This window comes from Ammospiza caudacuta, chromosome 29 (assembly GCF_027887145.1).
Source record: "Ammospiza caudacuta isolate bAmmCau1 chromosome 29, bAmmCau1.pri, whole genome shotgun sequence".
Taxonomy (NCBI): domain Eukaryota; kingdom Metazoa; phylum Chordata; class Aves; order Passeriformes; family Passerellidae; genus Ammospiza; species Ammospiza caudacuta.
The window spans coordinates 2,045,616-2,068,879 of NC_080621.1; the positions used below are offsets into that span (position 1 = coordinate 2,045,616).

At 55.7% G+C, this 23,264-nt stretch overlaps 1 protein-coding gene across 1 annotated transcript; it reads right to left on the reverse strand.

Annotated features, from left to right (window-relative positions):
- Positions 1 to 322: 322 nt before the first annotated feature.
- On the reverse strand, positions 323 to 22,375 carry MAP2K7 (mitogen-activated protein kinase kinase 7). Its single transcript, XM_058821413.1, is given in 13 exon segments — positions 323 to 2,405; positions 3,776 to 3,821; positions 5,066 to 5,208; positions 6,225 to 6,305; positions 7,853 to 8,032; positions 8,876 to 8,983; positions 9,883 to 10,002; positions 10,681 to 10,794; positions 11,892 to 11,958; positions 13,496 to 13,573; positions 13,575 to 13,632; positions 17,995 to 18,042; positions 22,252 to 22,375. Coding segments are annotated over 13 exon segments (1,302 nt in total). The 3' UTR covers positions 323 to 2,270.
- Positions 22,376 to 23,264: the final 889 nt, after the last annotated feature.

Consider the following 23,264-nt stretch of genomic DNA (forward strand, 5'->3'; position numbering starts at 1 on the left):
TCCCCAATGTCCCCCCTCCCCATCGCAATGTCCCCATCTCCCAATGTCCCTCGTATTTCCCCATGTCCCCACTGTCCCATGTCCATCCTAGTGTCCCCAATGTCCCCCAGTGTCCCCCTCTCCCATCCCAGTGTCCCCAATGTCCCCATCTCCCAATGTCCCCAGTGTCCTCAATGTCCCATGTCCATCCCAATGTCCCCAGTGTCCCCAATGTCATCTCCCAATGTCTCCCCATATTTCCCCGTGTCCCCACTGTCTCATGTCCATCCCAGTGTCCCCATCGTCCCCCAGTGTCCCCAGAGCCTGACGCCAACGCAGCCCCTCGGGTTCCACATGCGCATTTATAATAATAATAATTAATAATAATAATTAATAATAATAATTAATGAGGGTGAGGGGGGGCGGCGCCGCCCGCGCCCCCAATGCACTAAAACTGCACCTGCTGGCCTTGGGGACAGCGGGGACACGGCGGGGACACGGCCCGGCCCTGATTGTCACCGTGCCACCACCACGGCCCCGCCACCGGGGCCACCCCGGGCCGTGTCCCCAGGGTCACATCCCTGGGCTGTGTCCCCAGGGTCACATCCTTGGTGTCACATCTCCGGTGTCACAGCCCAGTGTCACATCACGGTGTCACAGTCCTGGACCGTGTCCCCAGTGTCACATCATGGTGTCACATTGTGGTGTCCCCAATGTCACACCCTTGGTGTCACATCGCGGTGTCACATCGTGGTGTCACATCTCTGGACCGTGTCCCTGGTGTCACATCCTTGGTGTCACATCCTGGTGTCACATCCCGGGACTGGGCCCTGTGATGTCATGTCAGTGACATGTCCGTGTCCCCAGGCCACCACTCCGTGTCCTTCAGTGCCGTGTCCCCATTGTCACAGCCCGGGGACATCTCTGTCCTGTGCCATCCCCCTGTCACAGCCCGGGGACATCTCTGTCCTGTGTCACTTCCCGGTGCCAACCTGGTGCCACCTCTGTCCCTGTGTCACTTCCTGATGCCATCCCTGTGCTACATCCTGGTGCCATCTCTGTCTTGTGTCCTGTGTCACTTCCTGGTGCCATCTCTGTCCTGTGTCACTTCCCAGTGCCATCCTGGTGCCACTCCTGTGTCCCAGTGTCACTTGCTGGTGCCACCTCCGTCCTGTGCCATCCTGGTGCCATTCCTGTGTCCATTCCCAGTGCCACTTCTGTCCTGTGCCATCCTGATGCCATCTCTGTTCTGTGTCCCCATGTCACGTTCCAGTGCCATGCCCATGTCACGTGCTGGTGCCATCCCTGTGTCATGTTCCAGTGCCATCCTCGTGTCACATCCCGGTGCCATCTCTGTGCCATCCTTCCGTGTCCCCTCGCTGTCCCTCGCTGTCACATCCCCGTGCTGGCTCTCCACGCTGTCCCCTATGCCACATTCCTGCGCCATCTCCGTGTCCCCGAGTGCCATCTCCGTGCCACGTCCCCACATGCTGGTGCCACCTCCGTGTCCCCTCAATGTCCCCTTGGGGCCGAGTGTCACATCCCCAGGCCCCGGCGTCACACCCGTGTCACATCCCCTGGCCGTGTCCGTGTCCCTGGGCCACCTCCCAGAGTGTCACCTCCAAGTGCCACCTCCGAGTGCCACATCCCAGAGTGTCACCTCTGAGTGTCACCTCCGAGTGTCACATCCCAGAGTGTCACACCCTCAGTGCCACCTCCCCGTCCTGTCCCCAGCCCTGTCCCCACACGGGACCCTGTGGGAAACTGAGGCACGGCCAGGGGGACACAGAGGGGACAGGGCTGTCCCCTGGTCTCGGGGAGGTGGGGACAGTGGGAGGGGACAGCTGGCATGGCAGGGACACGCTGGGGACACTCCGGGATAGTCCAGGACTGTGGTGGCTGTGGAAGTGTCACTGTCACGCTGAGGGTCACAGGGGGGTGACACATGGGAGTGACACAGGTGTCACCACCCCCAGTGGGTGTCACAGGTGTCCCTGTCCCAAGGCTGTCCCTGGTGTGTCACAGGGAATGTCCCGGCTGTCTCTGATGTCCCAAGGGTGTCCCCGGTGTCCCCTTCTGGGTGTGGTGGCACCAGGCAGTGTCCCAGGGGATGTTCCGGTGTCCCAGGGCTGTCCCCGGTGTCCCTGGTGCTCCCTGCCAGGCGTGGCGGCACCAGGCAGTGTCCCAGGGCTGTCCCTGTCCTTGGAGGTGTCCCGGCTGTCCCCGGTGTCCCAGGGGATGTCCCGGTGTCCCCGGTGTCCCCTGCCGGGCGTGGCGGCGCCGGGCGGGCGCTACCTGGTGAAGAAGGGCAGGTGGTGGCCCAGGCCACCCCCCGGGCGCGGGGACTCTGTCCGGGCCATCACGTCCTTGAACCAGGTGGCCACGTCCACCTCGAGCGTCTCGTAGCGCTTGATGAAGGTGTGCTCCTGTGGGGACAGCAGGGACATGGGGACATCGGGGACACCAGGGACAGCGGGGACACCAGGGGACATTGGTAACATTAGGGACATGGGAGCATGGGGGACAGCAGGGGACACAGGGATGTCAGGGATAGCAGAGGACATCAGGACACTGGGGACATTGGGGACAGCAGGACCATGGGGGGCATAGGGACAGCAGGGATGACATCAGGAGACATCAGGGACATGGGGGACAGCAGGGATGTGGGGACATTGGGGACAGCAGGGGACATTGGGGACATGGGGACATCAGGAGACAGTGGGGACAGCAGAGACATTTGGGACATGGGGACATTTGGGACAGCAGAGATATAGGGACATAGGGCATAGCAGAGGACATCAGGGACAGTGGGGACACAGGGGACACAGGGGACATCGGGGACAGCAGGGGACATTGGGAACATTAGGGACATGGGGGCATTGGGGACAGCAGGACCATGGGGGACACAGGGACAGTGGGGATGACATCAGGAGACATCAGGGACATGGGGGACAGCAGGGATGTGGGGACATCAGGGATAGCAGGGACAGTGGGGGACATTGGGGACAGCAGGGATGTAGGGACATGGGGACATGAGGACACTGAGGATATGAGCACAAGGGGACCACGCTGGACATGGAGGACAAAGCTTGGGGACACGGGGACAGAGCACCGAGGGTGAGGGCTTGGGGACAAAGTGGGGACAGGGACATGGATGTGGCCTTGGGGACACAGGGACACAGGGACACGAGACAGACACAGGGACACAGCTGCAGACACACAGGGGAGGTGACAGGGACTTGGGGACCCCCAGGGACGGTGACATCGTGCAAATGCCCCCACAGGTGACACACAGGGCCCTTGGGGACACAGGGGATGGGGAGGGGGTGGCTGTGGCTCTGGTGACAGCTGTGATGGGGAGGTGGCCCCGGGGATACGAGTGACAGGGGACAGGTGCGATAAGGGACAGGGGTGATAACGGACAGGTGTGGCAGGGGACAGGGGAAGAGATGGATGTGATGGGACAGGTGACAGGTATGGCAGGTGAGGCACTGACAATGACGGGTAACAGCTGTGACAGGTGTGACACTGACAGGTGGGACAGGTGACAGTGACAGACTGCAGGTGTGACAGTGACAACTGACAGATAACAGGTGTGACAGTGACAGGTGTGACAGGTGATGGTGAGAGTGACAGATGACAAGTGTGACAGTGACAAGCAAAGAGGCAACAAGTGTGACAATGACAGGTGTGACAATGCCAGGTGACACTGACAGGTGTCAGGTGTGACAATGACAGGTGACAGTGACAGGTGTGACAATGACAGTGCCAGGTGACAATGACAGGTGCCACTCACCAGTAACTTGTTGTACTTTGGTCTCTTCCTGTGGTCCTTGGTGAGGCTGGGGGAGGGGACAGGGGGTGAGCACCTTTGGGGACCCTTGGGACACGTCCCCATGTCCCCCCATGTCCCCCTGTCCCCAGTGTCCCCCACCTGTCCCAGACAAAGGCCTGGAGCCCCCCAGAGAAGTGGGGGTGGCACCCTGGGGACTCCTGGGGCTCTGTCCCTCCCATGTTCCCGTGTCCCCATGTCCAACCCACGTCCCCATGTCCCCCATGTGTCCCTATGTCCCCCCATGTCCCCTGTGGCCACCCGTGTCCCCATGTGCCCCCATGTCCCCGTGTCCCCAACAGCCACGGACAAACACCTGGAAGTCCCTGGAGCATCTTGGGGACCCTCCTTGCCCCCAGTGTGTCCCCATGTCCCTATGTGTCCCCTTGTCCCCCATGTCCCTGTGTCCCCCATGTCCTCTGTGTGTCCCCACATGTCCCCATGGTATCCCCCATATCCCCATGTCCCTCATGTCTCCAGGTCACCTGTGTCACTCATGTCCCTTGTGTCCCCACATCCCATGTCCCTGTGTCCCATGTCCCTCTGTGCCCCCCATGTCTCTGCATCCCCCCCATGTCCTCTGTGTGTCCCCATGTCCCCCATGCCCCCCCATGTCCCTGTGTGTCCCCATGTCCCGTGTCCCCCATGTCCCCACGTCCCCCCCATGTCCTCTGTGTGTCCCCATGTTCCCTGTGTCCTCCTGTGTCCCCCATGTCCGCATGTCCTCTGTGTTCCGTGTGTGTCCCCATGTTCCCTGTGTGTCCCCACATGTCCCTCATGACCCCAGTGTGTCCCCATGTCCCCTATCTCCCCCCATGTCCCCCTGTGCCCATGTCTTCACATCCCCCCCATGTCCTCTGTGTCCCCTGTGTGTCCCCCCCATGTCCCCTGTGTCCCTCATGTCTCAATGTCCCCCATGTCCCCTGTGTGTTCCCATGTCCCCACTGTCCCACATGTCACCCATGTCCCTGTGCATGTCCATGTCCCCCATGTCCCCATGTCCTCCCTGTCCCCTGTATCCCCATGGTATCCCCCATGTCCTCATGTCCCTGTGTGTCCCCATGTCCTGTGTCCCCACCCTGTCCCCCTATGCCCCCCATGTCTGTGTCCCCCCATGTCCGCCCTGTTCCCCATGTCCCTGTATGTCCCCCATGTCCTGTGTCCCCCCCCATGTGCCCATGTCCCCCATGTCCCGTGTCCCCACCATATCCCTGTGTGTCCCCATGTCCCCCCCGATGTCCCCGCTGTCCCCACCAGTCTCGGACGAAGGCCTGGAAGTCCCCGGAGAATCCCATGGCCGGGGGCAGCAGGGGGGGATCCTCCTGCAGCACCTTGGTCAGCACCTCGAAATCCGTCTTGCAGTTCTGGTACGGGAACTGCCCCGTGGCCAGCTCCACCTGGGGACAGGTGTGACACAGGTGTGACAGGTGTGACACAGGTGTGACACACAGGGACAGCAGTTCTGGTATGGGAACTGCCCCGTGGCCAACTCCACCTGCGTGGGGACAGGTGTGACAGGTGTGACACAGGTGTGACAGGTGTGACACACACACACACAGGTGTCACAGGTATGACAGGGACAGGTGCCAGGTGTGATACACACACACACAGGTGTCACAGGTATGACAGGTGTGACAGGGACAGGTGCCAGGTGTGACACACACACACAGAGGTGTCACAGGTATGACAGGTGTGACAGGGACAGGTGCCAGGTGTGACACACACGCACATACAGGTGTGACAGGTGTGACACACTCACAGGTGTGACAGGTGTGCCAGGGACAGGTGCCAGGTGTGACACACACACACAGGTGTCACAGGTATGACAGGTGTGCCAGGGACAGGTCACAGATGTGGCACTGCAGGGCTGAGGTGGCACCGTGGGGACACACTGGGGACCCAGAGGTGGTCGGGGCCAGCCTGGGGACACTGGGGGGGTCAGGGACACTTTGGGGACAGCTGGGTGATGTTTAGGGACCCTGGGGGGCATTTGGGGACACTTTAGGGACCCTGGGTGACACTAGGGACACTCTAGGGGCCCTGAGTGACATTGGGGGATGCTAGGGACACTCCGGGTGATGTTTGGGGCACTTTAGGGACGCTGGGTGACATTTGGGGACACTCTGGGGACCCTGGATGACATTTGGGGACGCTTTAGGGACCCTGTGTGACACTGGGGACACCCCAGTGACACTCTGGTGACCCTTTGGGGCCAGCACTCACCAGGGAGATGCCGAGGGACGCTGGGTGACCCTGGGGGATGTTGGGTGACACTGGGGACACTCTGGGTGGCCCTGGGGACACTCTGGTGACCCTTTGGGGCCAGCACTCACCAGGGAGATGCCAAGGGACGCTGGGTGACCCTGTGTGACATTGGGGACACTGTGGGGACACGGTGGGGACAGTGACTCACCAGGGAGATGCCGAGGCTCCAGACGTCGGCGCGGATGTCGTAGTCGGGCTTGGTGGGGTCGGGGGGGTCGATGCGCTCGGGCTGGGGGAGGGGCAGCGTTGGGGGCACGGGGGGAGGGGCAGGGCCCCAGAACCCAAAACCCAAACAGGGGAGCCCCCAAAGACCCAAAACTGGGAACCCCAAAACCCCAAACATGGGAATGCCCAAAGACCCAAAACCCCAAACCCAAACATGGGAACTCCCAAAGATCCAAAACTGGGAACCCCCAAACACCCACAACCCCCAAACCCCAAACATGGGAACCCCCAAACCCTAAACCTGGGAACCCCTGAAACCCCAAACCCCAAACTTGGGAACCCCCAAACCTGGAAACCTGCAAACCCCAAACCTGAGGAACCCCAAAAACACCCAGAACCCCAAACCTGGGAACCCCAAACCTGAGAACACAGAACCTCAAACCTGGGAACCCCCAAACACCCAGAACCCCAAACCTCAAATCTGGGAACCCCCAAACCCGGGGAAGCCCCAAACCCCCAGAACCCCAAACCTGGGAACCCCAAACCTGGAAACCTGCAACCCCCCAACCTGGGGAACCCCTAAACACTGAGAACCCCAAACCTGGGAACTCCCAAAGACCCAAACCTGGTAACACCAAAACCCCAAACATGGGAACCCCCAAGCACCCAGAACCCCAGACCTGGGGGGATCCCCAAATCCCAAACCCGAGGGGATCCCCCACAGCCCCATCCCCGGGATGGGGTGCAGCCCCCCACCAATCCTGCAGACCCAACACCCCCTGATCCCCCCCAAAGGCCACTCTGGGGATGGGGCATGTCCCCAGTGTCCCCAATGTCCCCAACATTCCCCCAATGTCCCCAGTGTTCCTAATGTCCCCCCAGTGCTGCCCCACAATGTCCCCATGTCTCCCACATCCCCAATGTCTCCATTGTCTCCAGTGTCCCCATGCCCCCTATCTTCCCCACGTGCCCAATGTCCCAAAGGATGTCCCAGGGGATGTCCCCAATGTCCCCGTGTCCCCTCACCGCCATGTAGGCCACACAGCCCGTGCTCTGTGGGATGTCCCCAGTGTCCCCTCACCGCCATGTAGGCCGCACATCTCGCACTCTGAGGGCTGTCCCCTATGTCCCAGGGGATGTCCCTAACCCTGTCCCCATGTCCCCAATGTCCCAGGGGATGTCCCCATGTCCTCTCACTGCCATGTAGGCCGCACAGCCCACACTCTGGGTCATGTCCCCATGTCCCAGGGGATGTCCCCAGTGTCCCTAACCTTGTCCCCATGTCCAGTCACCACTATGTAGGCCGCACAGCCCGCGCTCCAGGGGCTGTCCCTATGTCCCCAGTGTCCCCAGTGTCCCCGAGGATGTCCCCAGTGTCCTCTCACAGCCATGTAGGCCGCGCAGCCCGCGCTCCAGGGCTGTCCCCATGTCCCCAATGTCCCAAAGGATGTCCCAAGGGCTGTCCCCATGTCCCCAATGTCCCCTCACCGCCATGTAGGCCGCACAGCCCGCGCTCCAGGGCTGTCCCCATGTCCCCAATGTCCCAAAGGATGTCCCAGGGTTGTCCCCATGTCCCCAATGTCCCAAAGGATGTCCCCAATGTCCCCTCACCGCCATGTAGGCTGCGCAGCCCGCGCTCCGGGTCTTGGCCTTGGAGTCCACCAGGCGGCCGCTGATGCCGAAGTCGCAGAGTTTGATCTGGCCCCGCTCGTCCAGCAGGATGTTGGAGGGTTTGACATCCCTGTGGATCACACCGTGCTTCTCCTTCAGGTACAGCAGCGCCTTCACGATCTGCAGGGACGGTGTCACCTCTGTGTCACCCTGTGTCACCTCTGTGCCACCGTCACCCTGCCCAGAACACCCTGACTGTCCCCAATGTCCCCTGTGGATCACCCCGTGCTTCTCCTTCAGGTACAGCAGCGCCTTCACCATCTGTGGGACAGGGATTGTCCCCAGTGTCACCTCTGTGTCATCTCTGTGCCACCGTCACTCTGCTGTCACTGTCACCTCTGTGCCACCATCACCCTGCTCACTGTCACCCTGCCCACTCGGGATGAGGGTGCTGAATCCTGGGGACGCCCTGCCTGCCCCCAATGTCCCTCACCATCACCACCATCTTGCCCAGCATGCCAGGACCCCTCTGCCTGTCCCCAGTGTCCCCAACGTCCCAACTGTCCCCAGTGCCACTCACTGTCACTGTCATCCTCCCCAGAATCCCAGAGCCACCCTGTGTGTCCTCCATGTCCCCAGTGTCCCCAAGGTTCCACATGTCCCCAGTGTCCTTGGTTTCCCAATGTCCCCAGCGTCCCCATTGTCCCAAATCTCACCAATGTCCCCAATGCTCCAGGTGTCCCCAGTGTCCCCCTGTCCCCAGTGTCTCTAATCCCCCCCGATGTCCCCAATGTCCCCAGTGTCCCTGCTGTCACTCACTGCCACTGTCATCTTGCCCAGAACCCCAGAGCCACCCTGTGTGTCCCCCCTGTCCTCAGTGTCCCCAATCTCCCCACATGTCCCCGCTGTCCCCCACTGTCCCCAGTGTCACTCACTGCGACTGTCATCTTGCCCAGAGCCACCCTGCATGTTCCCAGTGTCCCCATGTCCCCTCTGTCCCCCAGTGTCCCCAGTGTCACTCACTGCCACCGTCATCTTGCCCAGGATGCGCTCGGGGATGGGGCCCTGGATTCTCTTCTTGAGTTTCTCGGCGCAGGTGCCCATGAGCTCCATGGCGATGAACACGTCGGTCTGGGGGAGCGGAAACGGGGAATGGGGGGGACTGGGGGGACTGGGAGGGCACTGAGATGGACTGGGAGCACTGGGAGGGCACTGGGAGTGAACTGGGGGCACCGGGAGGGACTGGGGGGCACTGGGTGTGCTGGGAGCACTGGGGGCACTGGGGGGCACTGGGTGTACTGGGAGGGACCGGCTGTACTGAGGGCACTGGGTGTACTGGGAGCACTGGGAGGCACTGGGAGCATTGAGTGTACTGGGAGGGACTGGGCGTACTGGGGGGCACTCCAGCCCCCCCCAGCCCTCCAGGTGCCCCCAGGTGCCCCAGGTGATCACGGTGGTGATGAAGGTGCCGAAGCACTGCACGATGTAGGGGATGCAGGGGTACCCAGGTGCCCCAGGTGTGCCCAGGTGCCCCCAGGTGTGCCCAGGTGTGCTCATGTTGGTGATGAAAGTGCCAAAGCACTGCACGATGTAGGGGATGCAGGGGTACCCAGGTGCCCCAGGTGCCCCCAGGTGTGCCTAGGTGCCCCAGGTGTGCTCACGTTGGTGATGAAGGTGCCGAAGCACTGCACGATGTAGGGGATGCAGGGGATGTAGGGGTACCCAGGTGTGCCCAGGTGCCCCAGGTGTGCCCAGGTGTGTTCAGGACCCCCCAGGTGTGCTCATGTTGGTGATGAAGTCGCCGAAGCACTGCACGATGTAGGGGACGCAGGGGATGTAGGGGTACCCAGGTGCCCCAGGTGTGCCCAGGTGCCCCAGGTGTGCCCAGGTGTGTTCAGGACCCCCCAGGTGTGCTCACGTTGGTGATGAAGGTGACGAAGCACTGCATGATGTAGGGGGTGTAGGGGTACCCATGTGCCCCCAGGTGTGCCCAGGTGCCCCAGGTGTGCCCAGGTGCCCCAGGTACCCACGTTGGTGATGAAGGTGCCGAAGCACTGCACAATGTAGGGGCAGTCGTGGCTCTTGAGCACCACGTCCAGGTCCATCAGGATGCGCTTGTTCTCCTCGCGGTTCCCCGAGCGCCGCATTTGCTGCAGGGGGGACGGGGGGACAGGGGTCACCAGGGGTCCCAGGTGTCCCCCAGATGTCCCCACAGTGTCCCTAGGTGTCCCAAGCGTTGTCCCCAGTTGTCCCCCAAGTGTCCCCAGGTGTCCCCCAGGTGTCACAGAAGGGTCCCAGGTGTGTCCCATGTGTCCCAGGTGTCCCCCACATATTCCAGGTGTCCCAGATATCCCCAGGTGTCCCTCAGCTGTCCCAGGTGTCCCCGCAGTGTCCCCAGGTGTGTCCCAAATGTGTCCCAGATCTCCCCCAGCTGTCCCCAGGTGTCCCCCAGCTGTCCCCAGGTGTTCCCTAGGTGTCCCCAAGTATGTCCCCAGGTGTCCCTGCAGTGTCCCAGAAGGGTCCCAGGTGTCACAGGTGTTACGGGGGGTCACAGGTAACACTGAGGGAGGTCCCAGGTGTCCCCCAGGCATCCCCATAGTGTCCCAGGTATCCCCAGGTCTCCCAGGTGTCCCCCAGATGTCCTCAGGTGTCCCCCGCGGTGTCCCCGCAGTGTCCTGAGGTGTCCCAGGTGTCCACGCAGTGTCCCAGGTATGTCTCAGGTGTCCCCATGCTGTCCCAGGTGTGTCCCCAGGTGTCCCTGCAGTGTCCCAGGTCTCTCCCAGGTGTCCCCCAGGTATCCCAGGTCCCCCAAGTGTCCCCGTGCACACCTTGACGGCGATGACGTGCCCAGTCTTGCGGAATCGCATCTTCCACACCTGCCCGCAGGTGCCGCTGCCGATCTCGCCCAGGTTCTCCAGGTCATTGATCTCGGCCTGGTACCGCTGAGGGGGGCAGGGGGGCTTAGGGGGCACCTGGGACAGCCCCGACCTCACCTGGGGCCCACGGACAGGTGAACCCCCCTCAAACCTCACCTGGGGCCCACGGACAGGTGAACCCCCCTCAAACCTCACCTGGGCCCCACGGCCAGGTAACCCCTCCAATGGACAGGAAACCCCCCTCAATCCTCACCTGTGCTCCCCAGAGCCAGGTAACCCCTCCCACAGCCAGGTAACCCCTCCATCCTCACCTGTGTCCCCCAAAGTCAGGTAAACTCCTCCCATCTTTACCTGGGCCCCTAGAGCCAGGTAACCCTGCCAGTCCTCAGCTGTGCCCCCTCATGGCCAGGTAACCCTTCCACAGCCAGGTAACCCCTGGCATGGACAGGTAAACCCCCTGCATCCTCACCTGGGGCCCCACAGCCACGCAACCCCTCCCACCAGCCAGGTAATCCCCTGTCAAACCTCACCTGGGCTCCCATGGCCAGGTAACCGCCCTTGACCCTCACCTGGGGCCCCATGGCCAGGTAACCCCACCCAGAGCCAGGAAACTCCTCCCCATCATCACCTGGGCCCCCACAGTCAGGTAACCCCACCCATCCTCACCTGGGCCCCTCACCACACCCACATGACCCCACCATCCTCACCTGTCACCCCCTCATTCTCACCTGGTCCCCCACAGCCAGGTACCCCCTGACTCGCCTGGGCCTCCATGGCCAGGTAACCCCTCCCATGGCCAGGTAACCCCCCTCAATCCATACCTGCGTCCCCCAGAGCAAGGTAACCACTCCCATCCTCACCTGTGCGCCCCATGGCCAGGTAACCCCCCAAAGTCAGGTAACGCCCCCTCCCCATCCTCACCTGGGCCCCTCACCATGCCCACCTGTCCCCCCCATACTCACCTGTTCCCCCCATAGTCTCACCTGTCCCCCCACATCCAGGTACCCCCTGACTCACCTGTCTTCCTATGGACAGGTAACCCCCTCACTCTCATCTGTCCCCCAATAGTCAGGTACCCCCCTGACTCACCTGTCCCCCCTCACTCTCACCTATTCCCCCCTCACTCTCACCTGGCCCCCACATCCAGGTACCCCCATTCTCACCTGTCCCCCCACGGTCAGGTACCCCGTCTGTTTCATGATCTCCTGCAGCTTCTGGTCGATCTCAATGCTGTGGAGGCAATGGGAGAGTTCAGCCAATCAGCTTAGGGCACTTGGAAAGCCTAGCCAATCAGGTCAGGGCATGGGGAGAGCCTGGCCAATCAGCACACACAGAATCATAGCTCTGGCCAATCGCAGGACAGGAAATCCCGCCTGCCAAGCCAATCAGCACCCAGTGGGCTCTCACACTCCTGGCCAATGGGCACACAGCTCTCCTGCCCACCAGGCCAATCAGCAACTGGGATCCTCTGAACCATCAACCAATCAGCAACTGCAAACCCTGCTCCAGCCAATCACTGCTCAAAATCACTCTGAAGCTCTGGCCAATGAGAACATGCCACTCCCCAGGCTCTGACCAATCAGGGCCTACACGCCCTCAGAGCAGCAGCCAATCAGCACCACAGGCTCCTGAACGTCCAACCAATCACTGCGCGAATCCTCCTGCCCAGCCAATCAGAACACACGGCCCCTTGGATCTCTGGCCAATCAGAGCGCAGGATCTCCCTGGAATCTCTGGCCAATCACCACCTGCAGACTCCTGCCCACCCAACCAATCAGCACAAGCCTCCTGCTCAGCCAATCAGCTCACGTTATAAGCCTAGAATTCTATCCAATCAGAGCATGCAAAACTCCCTGATCTCTGGCCAATCATGGCACAGGATCTCTCAGAATCTCTGGCCAATCAGACCACAGGATCCCCCAAAGCCTCTGGCCAATGAGGACACATGACACACTCCTTGCCAATCAGAGTACATGATCCTCTGTCGCCCAATCAGAGCACAGGATATCTCCAGAACTCTGGCCAATCAGAGCACAGGATCTCCACAGACCTCTAGCCAATCAGGATGCGCGACCCTCCTCTGGCGATTGTGAGCCTGCTGGCCAATCATGGCACAGGACTCCCCTGGACTTCTGTTCAATCAAGCTTTGATTCTGTTGGACTACTGGCCAATCAGAACAGGGGACCTCCACTAACCTCTGACCAATCACAGCACAGGACCTCCCTACACCTCTGGCCAATCAGAGCACAGGACCTCCCCCAATCTGTAACCAATCAGAGCATAGGATCTCCCAGTGCCTCTGGCCAATCAGCACCCAGGCTCTCCCCAATGGGCCAATCAGCACCCAGGCTCTGGCCAGTCAGCACCTAGGCTCTGGCCAATCAGCCAATCAGCTTCCAGGCACTTCTCCATTGCCCAAGCAGCTTCCAGGCTCTCCCCAATCAGCCAATCAGCTTCCAGGCTCTCCCCCACTGGCCAATCAGCATCCAGATTCTCCCCAACCAGCCAATCAGCTTCCAGGCTCTCCCCAATCACCTCCCAGGCTCTCCCCCATTGGCCAATCAGCACCCAAGCTCTCCCCAAGGGGCGAATCAGCATCCAGGCTCTCCCCAAGCTCCCCAATCAGCCAATCAGCACCCAAGGTCTCCCAAATCAGCCAATCAGCTTCCAGTCTCTCCCCCATCAGCTTCCAGGCTCTCCTCAACCAGCCAATCAGCTCCCAGGCTGTCCCGGTCAGCCAATGAGGGCCCGGGGTCGTGTCCTCACCTCTCGAGGCTGCGCGGCACCAGGAACGGGGGCGGGGGCAGCCCCAGCATCTGCCGGGGCCGGGGGGGGGGGCGCGGGCTGGGGGCTCTCGGGGGGACCCCCCCGGCCCCCCTCGCTCACCAGGGGCAGCTGCAGGGCTGGGGGGGAGAGCAGAGAGTCAGGGACCCCAAAATGGGGGGAGAAACCCAAAACAGGGGGGAAAAACCCCAAAACGGGGAGAGAACCCAAAAATGGGGGGAGAAACCCAAAATGGGGAGAGAACCCCAAAAATCAGGGGAGAAACCCCAGAAATGAGGAGAGAATCCTAAAAACGGGGAGAGAAACCCAAAACAGGGAGAGAAACCAAAAATGGGGGGAGAACCCTAAAAACGGGGGGAGAAACACAAAAACGATGAGACCCAAAAATGGGGAGAGAAACCCCAAAAATGGGGGGAAAATCCCAAAAATGGGGAAAGAAACAAAAAAAACCAGGGAGGGAACAACAGAAATGGGGGGAGAAACCCAAAAATGGTGAAACCTCAGAAACGGGGAGAGAACTCAAAAACCGGGAGAATACTCCAAAAACAGGGAGAACCCCAGAAATGGGAGAGAACCCCAAAAACGGGGAGGGAACACCAGAAATGGGGGGAGAACCCCAAAAATGGACAGGGGATGCAAAAAATGGGGAGAGAACCCCAAAAATGTGGAGAACGCCAGAAATGGGGGGAGAACCCAAAAAAAGGGGAGAGAAACCTGAAAATGGGGAGAGACAGAACCCCAAAACGGGGCACAGAACCCCAAAAATTGAGAGTCAAAAAAAGGGGAATAAACTTCAAAAATGGGGAGAGAGAGCTCCAAAACAGAGAATCCAAACAAAGGGGAAATAATATCAAAAATGGAGAGGGAACACCATAAATGGAGAACCCAAAAGAGGGAAGAGAATCTAAACATGGACAAGAACCTCAAAAATGGAAAACTCAAAAAAGGAACAGACACCTAAAAAACCTCCAAACAGAACCCCAAAAATGGAGAACCCTAAAAATGGGGAGAGAACTCCAAAGATGGGGAGACACAGAACCCCAAAATTCAGACAGAAAACTCAAAAAATGCAGGGGAGGACCCAATAATAGGGAGAAAGATCCAAACGTGGGGAGAGAACCCCAAAAATGGGGAGAGAACTCCATAAATATGGGGAGACACAGCAGGGGCCCCAAAAATCCATGTGAGTGGAGAGAGAATGTGGTCAGGGACCCCAAAATTGGAATGGGGCAGACAAAAAAAACCCATCAGGAACCCCAAAACTTGGAAGAAAAAAACACCAGGACCCCAAAATAGGGGGAGAAAATTGTCAAAACCCAAAAACTGGAGAGGGGGAAAGGTCAGAACCCTAAAAACTTGGGGGGCACAGAGAGCCCAAAATTTTCCCCTTTTTCTCCTCTTTTTGCAGTTTCCTGCCCCATTTCCCAAGCTCTTGCCCCATTTTCCCCTCCCATCCCCATTTTCCTACAATTCCCCCCAATTTTTCCTCATTTCCCCCATTCCTGCCCCATTTTCCTTATTTTTTCCCTTCATTTTTTCCCATTTCCCCCAATTTTCCCCATTCTTGCCTCATTTTTCCCATTCCCATCCCATCTCCCTCTTCCCACCATTTCCTCCGTTCCCAGCTCCCCCTCCTGCCCCATTTTTCCCAATTCCCATTTTTCCCCATTTCCCCTCAATTTCCTCCCCATTTTCCCCCATTTTTACCCATTCTCATATTTTTTTCTCTCCATTTTCCCCCATTCCCACCAAATTTTCCCAGTTTTCCCCAATTTTCCCACCCATTTTTCTCAATTTTTCCCCATTTCCCCCCACTTCTCCCAATTTTCCATTTCCCCATTTTACCCCATTTCCCCCCATTTTCCCCTGGTTTTCCCCATTTTCCCCCATTTCCCCATTTTTTCCCAATTTCCTCCCTACTTTTTTCAAATTCCCCCGTTTTTCCCCATTTCCTCCTGACTTCCCCACATTTTCCCCCAATTTCCCCTAGTGTTTACCATTTCCCCCTATTTCCCACTGTTTTCCCATATTTCCCCCCAGTTTTTCCCAATTTCCTCCCCATTTCTGTCTTTTCCCCATTCCCACCACATTTGCCCCCCAATTGTCCTCAAGTTTTTTCCAGAATTTTTCCATATTTTCCCCCAATTTCCCCCTTGTTTTTCTTCCCATTTTTTCATATTTTTCCCCATTTTCTCCCATTTCCCCCAATTTTCCACCCACTTTCTCCCATCTCCCTGACTTTTCTGCAATTTTTTCCTCATGTCCCCATTTTAACCCATTGCCCCTCACTTTCCCCATTCTTCCCCATTTTTCCCCATTTCCCACTCTCTTCCCCAATTTCCCCCCACTTCCCCCCCAGTTTTTCCAAATTTTCCCCCATTTCCCACCCATTTTCTCCCATTTCCCCAATTTTCCCCCATTTTCTCAATTTGCCCCAATTTTCCCCCATGTCCCCATTTTACCCCATTGCCCCCTGCTTTCCCCATTGTTCCCCATTTTCCCCCAATTTTCCCCTATTTTTCCAATTTTTTCAGATTTCCCCCTCATTTTTCCTCATTTTCCCCATTTCCCCCCAGTTTTCCCATCTTCCCCCCATTTTTTCCATTTCCCCCACAGTTTTTCCAAATTTTCCCCCATTTTCTCCCCCATTTTTCCCATTTCCCCCCGATTCCCCCTGGTTTTCTCCGAATTCCCCCCCAGTTTTTCCAAATTTTCCCCCATTTTCTCCCAAATTCTTCCCATTTTCCCATTTCCTCCCCAATTTTCGCCCATTTCCCCCCCATTTTCTCCCATTTTCCCCCCAGCTTTCCCATTTCCCCCCCAATTTCCCCCCAGGTTTTCCCAATTTCCCCCCATTTTCCCATTTTCCCCCAGTTTTCCTGTTTCCCCCCCCATTTTCTCCAAATTTTTCCCCATTTGCTCCCCAATTTTTCCCACTCCCCCCCTGTTTCCCCCAATTTTCCCATTTCCCCCCCATTTTCCAATTTCCCACCCAATTTTCCCATTTCTCCTCAATTTTCTCAATCTCCTCCCCAATTTTCCCCCATTCCTCCCCCCCATTTTTCCTGGTTCTCCCATTTCCCCCCAATTTTTCCCACTTTCCCCCCAGTTTTTCCAAATTTTTCCCCATTTGCTCCCAAATTTTTCCCATTTCCTCCCCAATTTTCCCATTTCTCCTCAATTTTCTCAATTTCCTCCCCAATTTTCCCCCATTTCCAGCCCCCCCAATTTTTCCTTATTTTCCCATTTCCCCCCCACTTTATCCCATTTTTCCCAATTTCCCCCCAATTCCCTCTGGCTTTCCCCCCATTTCCCCCCCATTCTTTCCCCAAATTTCCTTCGCAATTCCCCCCAATTTTTCCCCATTTTTCCAAATTTTTCTCCATTTTCTCCCCAATTTTTCCCATTTTCCCCCATTTCCCTGCAATTTTCCCATTTTCCCCAATCCCCCCCCACAGTTTTCTTGTTTCCCCCCCATTCCCCCACATTTTTCCCATTTCCCCCCACTTCCCCCTGTTTTTCCCCCCATTTTCCCCCCAATTCCCCCTGGTTTTCCACCCCTTTTTCCCATTTCCCCCCCGTTTTACCCCAGTTTTCTCCCAATTTCTCCCCATTTTCTTCCAATTTCCCCCATTTTCCTCCCAGGTTTTCCATTTTTTTCCACCCAGTTCTCCCTGGTTTCCCCCCCCATTTCCCGCTGGTTTTCCCCCCAATTTCCCTGTTTTTTCCCCCATTTTTCTTGGTTTTCCCCATTTCCCCCAATTTCCCCCCATTTTCCCTATTTTCTCCCCCCCCCCCAATTTTCCATCATTTTCCTCAAAGTTTGTCTAAATTTTTCTCAGTTTCTCCCCAATTTTTCCCATTTCCACCCCCATTTTTCCCATTTCCCCCATTCCCTGGTTTTTCCCCATTTCCCCCCTGGTTTTTCCCCCATTTCCCCCCCATTTTCCATATTTATCCCCATTTTCCCCGTTCCCCCCCAATTGTGCAATGGTCCGTTCCGGCCGCATGCTGCAGGGGCCGGGGGGGTCACTCCATGCCACAGCCGGGAGGGGGGGGAGGGGACACAGGCGGACATTCCGGCGGGGGAGGGGCAAAGAAAATGCTGGGGGGGGAGGGGTTAAATGGGGGGAGGGGTCAAGATGCTGCAAGGGGGAAACTGAGGCACAGGAGGGGTTAAATGGGGAGGGGTCCCCATTTTGGGAAGGGGTAAAGCTGCCACAAAGGGGAAACTGAGGCACGGGAGGGAAGGGGTTAAAAGGGGAGGGGCCAAGATGCTCCAAAGGGGAAACTGAGGCACGGGGGGAGGGGTTAAAAAGGGGAGGGGTTAAATGGGGGAGGGGCCAAGATGCTCCAATGGGGAAACTGAGGCACAGGGGGAGGGGTTAAAAGGGGGAGGGGTTAAATGGGGGAGGGGCCAAGATGCTCCAAAAGGGAAACTGAGGCACGGGGGGAGGGGTTAAAAGGGGGAGGGGCGGTACCTGCTCGCTGGGACGGAGCGGGGGCGGGGCTAAGGGTGATGACGATGACTGGAGATGGGGGAGGGGCAGCGGGGGGAAAATAATAAAGAAATAATAAAAAATAATAATAAAAAAAAATTTAAAAAAAAAAAGAAATCAAAAACAAAACAGAAGAAAAAAAGAGAAAAAATTAAAAAGGGAGGGATTGGGGTGGGGTAATTAAACTGGGGCAGGAATGAATTAAATTGGGGGAAATAAATAAAATTTGGGGCAAAAATGAATTCAAATTGGGGGAAAATAAAGTTAAATTGGAGGGGAAAATTCATTTTAATTGGGGGGAATTAATTTAAATTGAAAAGCAGGAATTCATTTAAATTGGGGAAATAAATTGGGACAGAAATTAATTTAAATGGGGGGAATTAAGTGAATTGGAGGAGAAAATAAATTTAAATTGAGGGAATTAATTTCAATTGGATAGAAGAAATTATTTTAAATTAGGGGGAATAAATTTGGGGCAGAAATGGATTTAAATTGGGGAGATAAATTTCGTGGCAAAAATGAATTTAAATTGGGAGAATTAAGTTAAATTGGGGAGGAAAAATGAATTTAAAATAGAAATAAACTTAAATTGAGAGGGAGGAATTAATTTAAATTGGGGGAAATAAATTGGGGGCAGAAATTAAATCAAATTGGGGGAAAATAAAGTTAAATTGGAGGGGAAAATTAATTTTAATTGGGGGGAATTAATTTAAATTAAAAGCAGGAAGTCATTTAAATTGGGGAAATAAATTTGGAGCAGAAATGAAGTTAAATTGGGGGAAATTAATTTAAATTGGGTGCTAAAAATTGATTTAAATTGGGGGAAATAAATAAAATTTGGGGCAAGAACGAATTTAAATTGGGGGGGAAATGAAGTTAAATTGTGGGGGAAAATTAACTTAAATTGGGGAAATAATTTAAATTGGAGAGCAAAAATGAATTTAAATTAGGGGAAATAAATTGGGGCAGAAATGAATTTAAATTGGGGACATGAAGTTAAATTGGTGAGCAAAAATTAAATTGAGGAAATTAATTTAAATTGGAGAGAAGAAAATGTAAATTGGGGAAATAAATTGGGGCAGAAATCAATTTAAATTGGGGGAAATGAAGTTAAATTGGATGGGAAAACAAATTTAAATTGGGGGAATTAAGTTAAATTGTAGAGCAGAAATGAATTTAAATTGGAGAAAATAAATTAACTTAAATTGGGGGAATAAATTGGGGGCAGAAATGGATTTAAATTGGGGAAATTAATTTAAATAAATGAATTAAAATGGGGGGGAATAAACTTAAAATGGGGGCAGAAATAAAGTAAAATTGGGGAGAAGAAAATAATTTAAATTGGGAGAAAAAAACTTAAATTGAAACTTAAGCAAATATTAATTTAAATTGGGGGGAAATTAAATTAAATGGGGGCAGAACAACTTGAATTGAGGGCAGAAATATAAATGGATTTAAATTGGAATAAAATTAATTTAAATAAATTTAAAATGGATTTAAATTGGGAAAATGTATTAAATTGGGGGAATTCATTAAATTGGGGGGATGAGCTTTAACTGAAATGAATTTAAATTGGAGGGAATTTATTAAATTGGGGGAATTCATTAAATTGGGGGATGAGCTTTAACTGAAATGAATTTAAATTGGGGGAAAATGAAATTGAGCTGAAGTTGGAGGTACAGGAATGAAAATGAATTTGAATTGGGGAAGACAGAAATATAAATGAAATTTAAATGAAATTTAAATGGAATTTAAATGGAATTTAAATGGAATTAAATTGGGGAGGGGACAGAGACGAAACTGGGGGGGACAGGAGCGAAATTGAGAGGGAAAATCAATTTGGGGGTGAAGAAATGGATTCAAATTGGGGAAAATCAAATTAAATTGGGGAAAAAATCCCTTTAAATTGGAGAAAAAAACAAATTAAATTGGGGAAAATAATCAAATTAAATTGGGGCGTTCAGAGATGAATTTCGGGAGAGAAATTTAAATTTTGGGATAAAAATGAGCTTCAATTTGGAAAGGGGGAGGGGAAAGGGAATGGGGGGGGAGCTGCCCCCCCCCGGCCTGGGAAATACCAAAAAATTCCCAAAAATTCCCCAAAAAATTCCCCAAAATTCCCCAAAAAATCCCCAAAATTCCCCCAAATTCCCCAAAATCTGCAGGGAATGGTCCTGGGGGGTCCTACCTGCAGGGGGATCCTCGAGGTGACAATGGGGGGAAACCCCAAAACCCCAAAAATCCCATTCCAAACATCCCCCCCACAGAGAACCCCAAACCCCACTGGGAACCCCCAAAAACCCCCCAAAAACCCCAAAACCCTTCCCAACCCCCTAAACCAGCCAGGACCGCCCCAAAATGTCCCTAAACTGGTCCCAAACTGCCCCCAAATACCCCTAAACTGCCCCAAACATCCCAAAATGTCCCTAAACTTCCCCAAAATGTCCCAAATACCCCAAAATATCCCTAAATTGCCCCCAAATACACCAAAACTGGCTCAAAATGTCCCCAAACTGTCCTTAAAGTGCCCCAAACATCCCCAAATGTCCCTAAACTGGACCAAAATGTCCCTAAAGTGCCCTAAAAGGACCCTAAATGGCCCCAAACATCCCAAAATGGCCCCAAATTTTCCCTAAACAGCCCCAAAACTGCCCCAAATACCCCTGAACTGCCCCAAAGTGTGTCTAAAGTGCCCTAAACTGTCCCTAAAGTGCCCCAAAGATCCCAAAATGTCCCTAAACTGCCCTAAAACGGCATTAAATTGTCCCCTAAAACTCCAAAACTGCCACAAACGACCCTAAACTGTTCCTAAAGTTCCCCAACCATCCCAAAATGGCACCAAAATGTCCCAAAACTGCCCCAAATACCCCTAGGGTGGCCCAAAATGTCCCTAAATTGCCCCAAACATCCCAAAATGTCCCTAAACTGCCTTAAATTGCCCCAAAATGGCCCTAAAGAGCCCCAAACATCCCAAAACGGCCCTAAAATGGCCCTAAACTGCCCCAAAATGTCCCCAAATACCCCAAAACGTCCCTAAAGTGCCACCAAACGAACCTGAACTGTCCCTAAAGAGCCCCAAACATCCCCAAATGTCCCTAAACTGCCCCAAAATGTCCCTAAAGTGCCCCAAACACCCCAAAAATGAACCCAGGCACCCCAAAACAGCCTCCAACTCCCCCAACCTGCCCTAAAATGACCCTAAACTGCTCTGGAATGTCCCTAAACTGCCCCAAATACCCCAAAACTGCCCCAAAATACCCCTAAAGTGGCCCCAAAATCCCCAAACCTGCCCCAAACATCCCAAATCGACCCCAAAACCCCAGAACTACCCCCAAAATGCTCCTAAACTGCCCCAAACACCCCAAAACTGCCCCTGAGGAGCCAGAACTGCCCCAAAATGCCCCAGACCTGCCCCAACCACCCCAAATTTGCCCCCAAACCTCCAAACTCGCCCTAAACACCCAAAGTTTGCCCCAAACACCTCAAATCTATCCCCAAACCCCCCCAAAACAGAGAACTACCCCAAAATGCTCCCAAACACCCCAAAATTGTCCCTGGGGAGCCAGAACTGCCCCAAAATGTCCCAAACCTGCCCCGGACTCCCCAAAATGTCCCAAAACTGCCCCAAACACCTCAAATCTACCCCAAAATCCCCAAACTACCCCAAAATGCTCCTAAACTGCCTCAAACACCCCAAAACTGCCCCAAAAGTCCCAAACCTGCCCCAAACACCCCAAATTTACCCCAAGCACCCCAAATTTACCCCAAGCACCCCAAAATGTCCCAAACCTGCCTCAACCGCCCCAAAACTGCCCCAGTACCCCAGAACTACCCCAAAATGCTCCCAAACTGCCCCAAACATCCCAAATTCGCCCCAAACCTGCCCCGGACACCCCAAAATGTCCCAAACTTGCCCCAAACATCCCAAATTTGTCCCAAACACCCCAAACCTACCCCAGACTCCCCAGAATGTCCCAGACTTGCCCCAAACACCCCAAATCTACCCCAAAACCCCAGAACTGTCCCAAAATGCTCCCAAACACCCCAAAATGCCCCGAACTCCCCAAATTTACCCCAAGCACCCCAAACCTGCCCCGGCCCCCCCATCCCCGCTCCCCTCCCCCCCCCCCCCCAGCCCCGCTCTCCCCTCACGGCCCCGCTCCCCCCCCCCCCCCCTCAGCGCGGCCTCCGCCCCGCCCCCCCCGCGCCGCTCCCGCCGCCCCCCCCGGCCCCGCTCACTGGGGCGGGCGCGGGCGGGGCCGATGTCGAGGTTGAGGTCGATTCTCCGCCGCGCCTCGCGGTTCTCCTGCTTCAGCTTCGCCTCCAGCCGCGACAGCTTCTGCTCCAGCGAGGACGCCGCCATCTTCCCCCCCCCGCGTGGCGCATGCGCGGGGCCGCGGGGGGCGGGGCTTGGAGCCGCCGCCGTACGGAGGGAGGGAGCGGAGGGCGCCGCCATCTTCCCGTTGGGATGGGTAATGCGCATGCGCAAAGCGCCGTGTTGTGAATTCTGGGTCACACCGGTTGCCGTACGGAGAAACCGCGGGCTGGGCGCCTCCATATACGCCCCTGTGAGCGTTATTGCGCATGCGCGGAGTGACCGGAGGTCGTTATGTGCCTCAGCAGCTGCTGTAGATGAGAGAGAGCTGAAGGGAGGACAAGGAGGGTTTTGGGTTCCTTTGGCCGCTGTGGAAACGCGGGATGAGGGGCTGGAGCGAGGGCACGGCGGCTTTTTCGCCACTCTGGCCGCCGTACGGAAATAGGGAACACGGATGCCGCCTTCACCGGGGAACTACTCTCGCGCATGCGCCCAGCAGATGAAGTTTGGGCCTCTCCCGCCGCCGTAGAGAGGCGGCATACGGACTTTGATTGGCCCGGCCGGTCACCGTAGGGGAGCATGGAGGGGAGCGATCCCAGATAAACGTTTATGGGGCCTCCCGGGCATGTGGGAGGAGCTGGGGCCTGTTTGGGGGTCCTGTGGGTCGGAAGAGCCGTGGGGAGCCCGAGGATGTTTCAGAGCGGCCCGAAGCATATTGGGAGCATTGGGCCATTTGTGGCTTTGGCGGCGTCTGAGGCAGTTTAAGCTGGTTTTGCGGCAGTTACTGCTCCTTAGCGAAGCCTGAGGCTGTTCTGGGGCTGTTTGAGGGCATTTTAGGGGAGCTGAGGCCGCTCGGGGCAGTTTAGGGGAGCTGAAGGTTTTCTGGGAATGTTAGAGGGCATTTTAGGGGATCTGGACCTGTTCTGGGGCTGTTTGG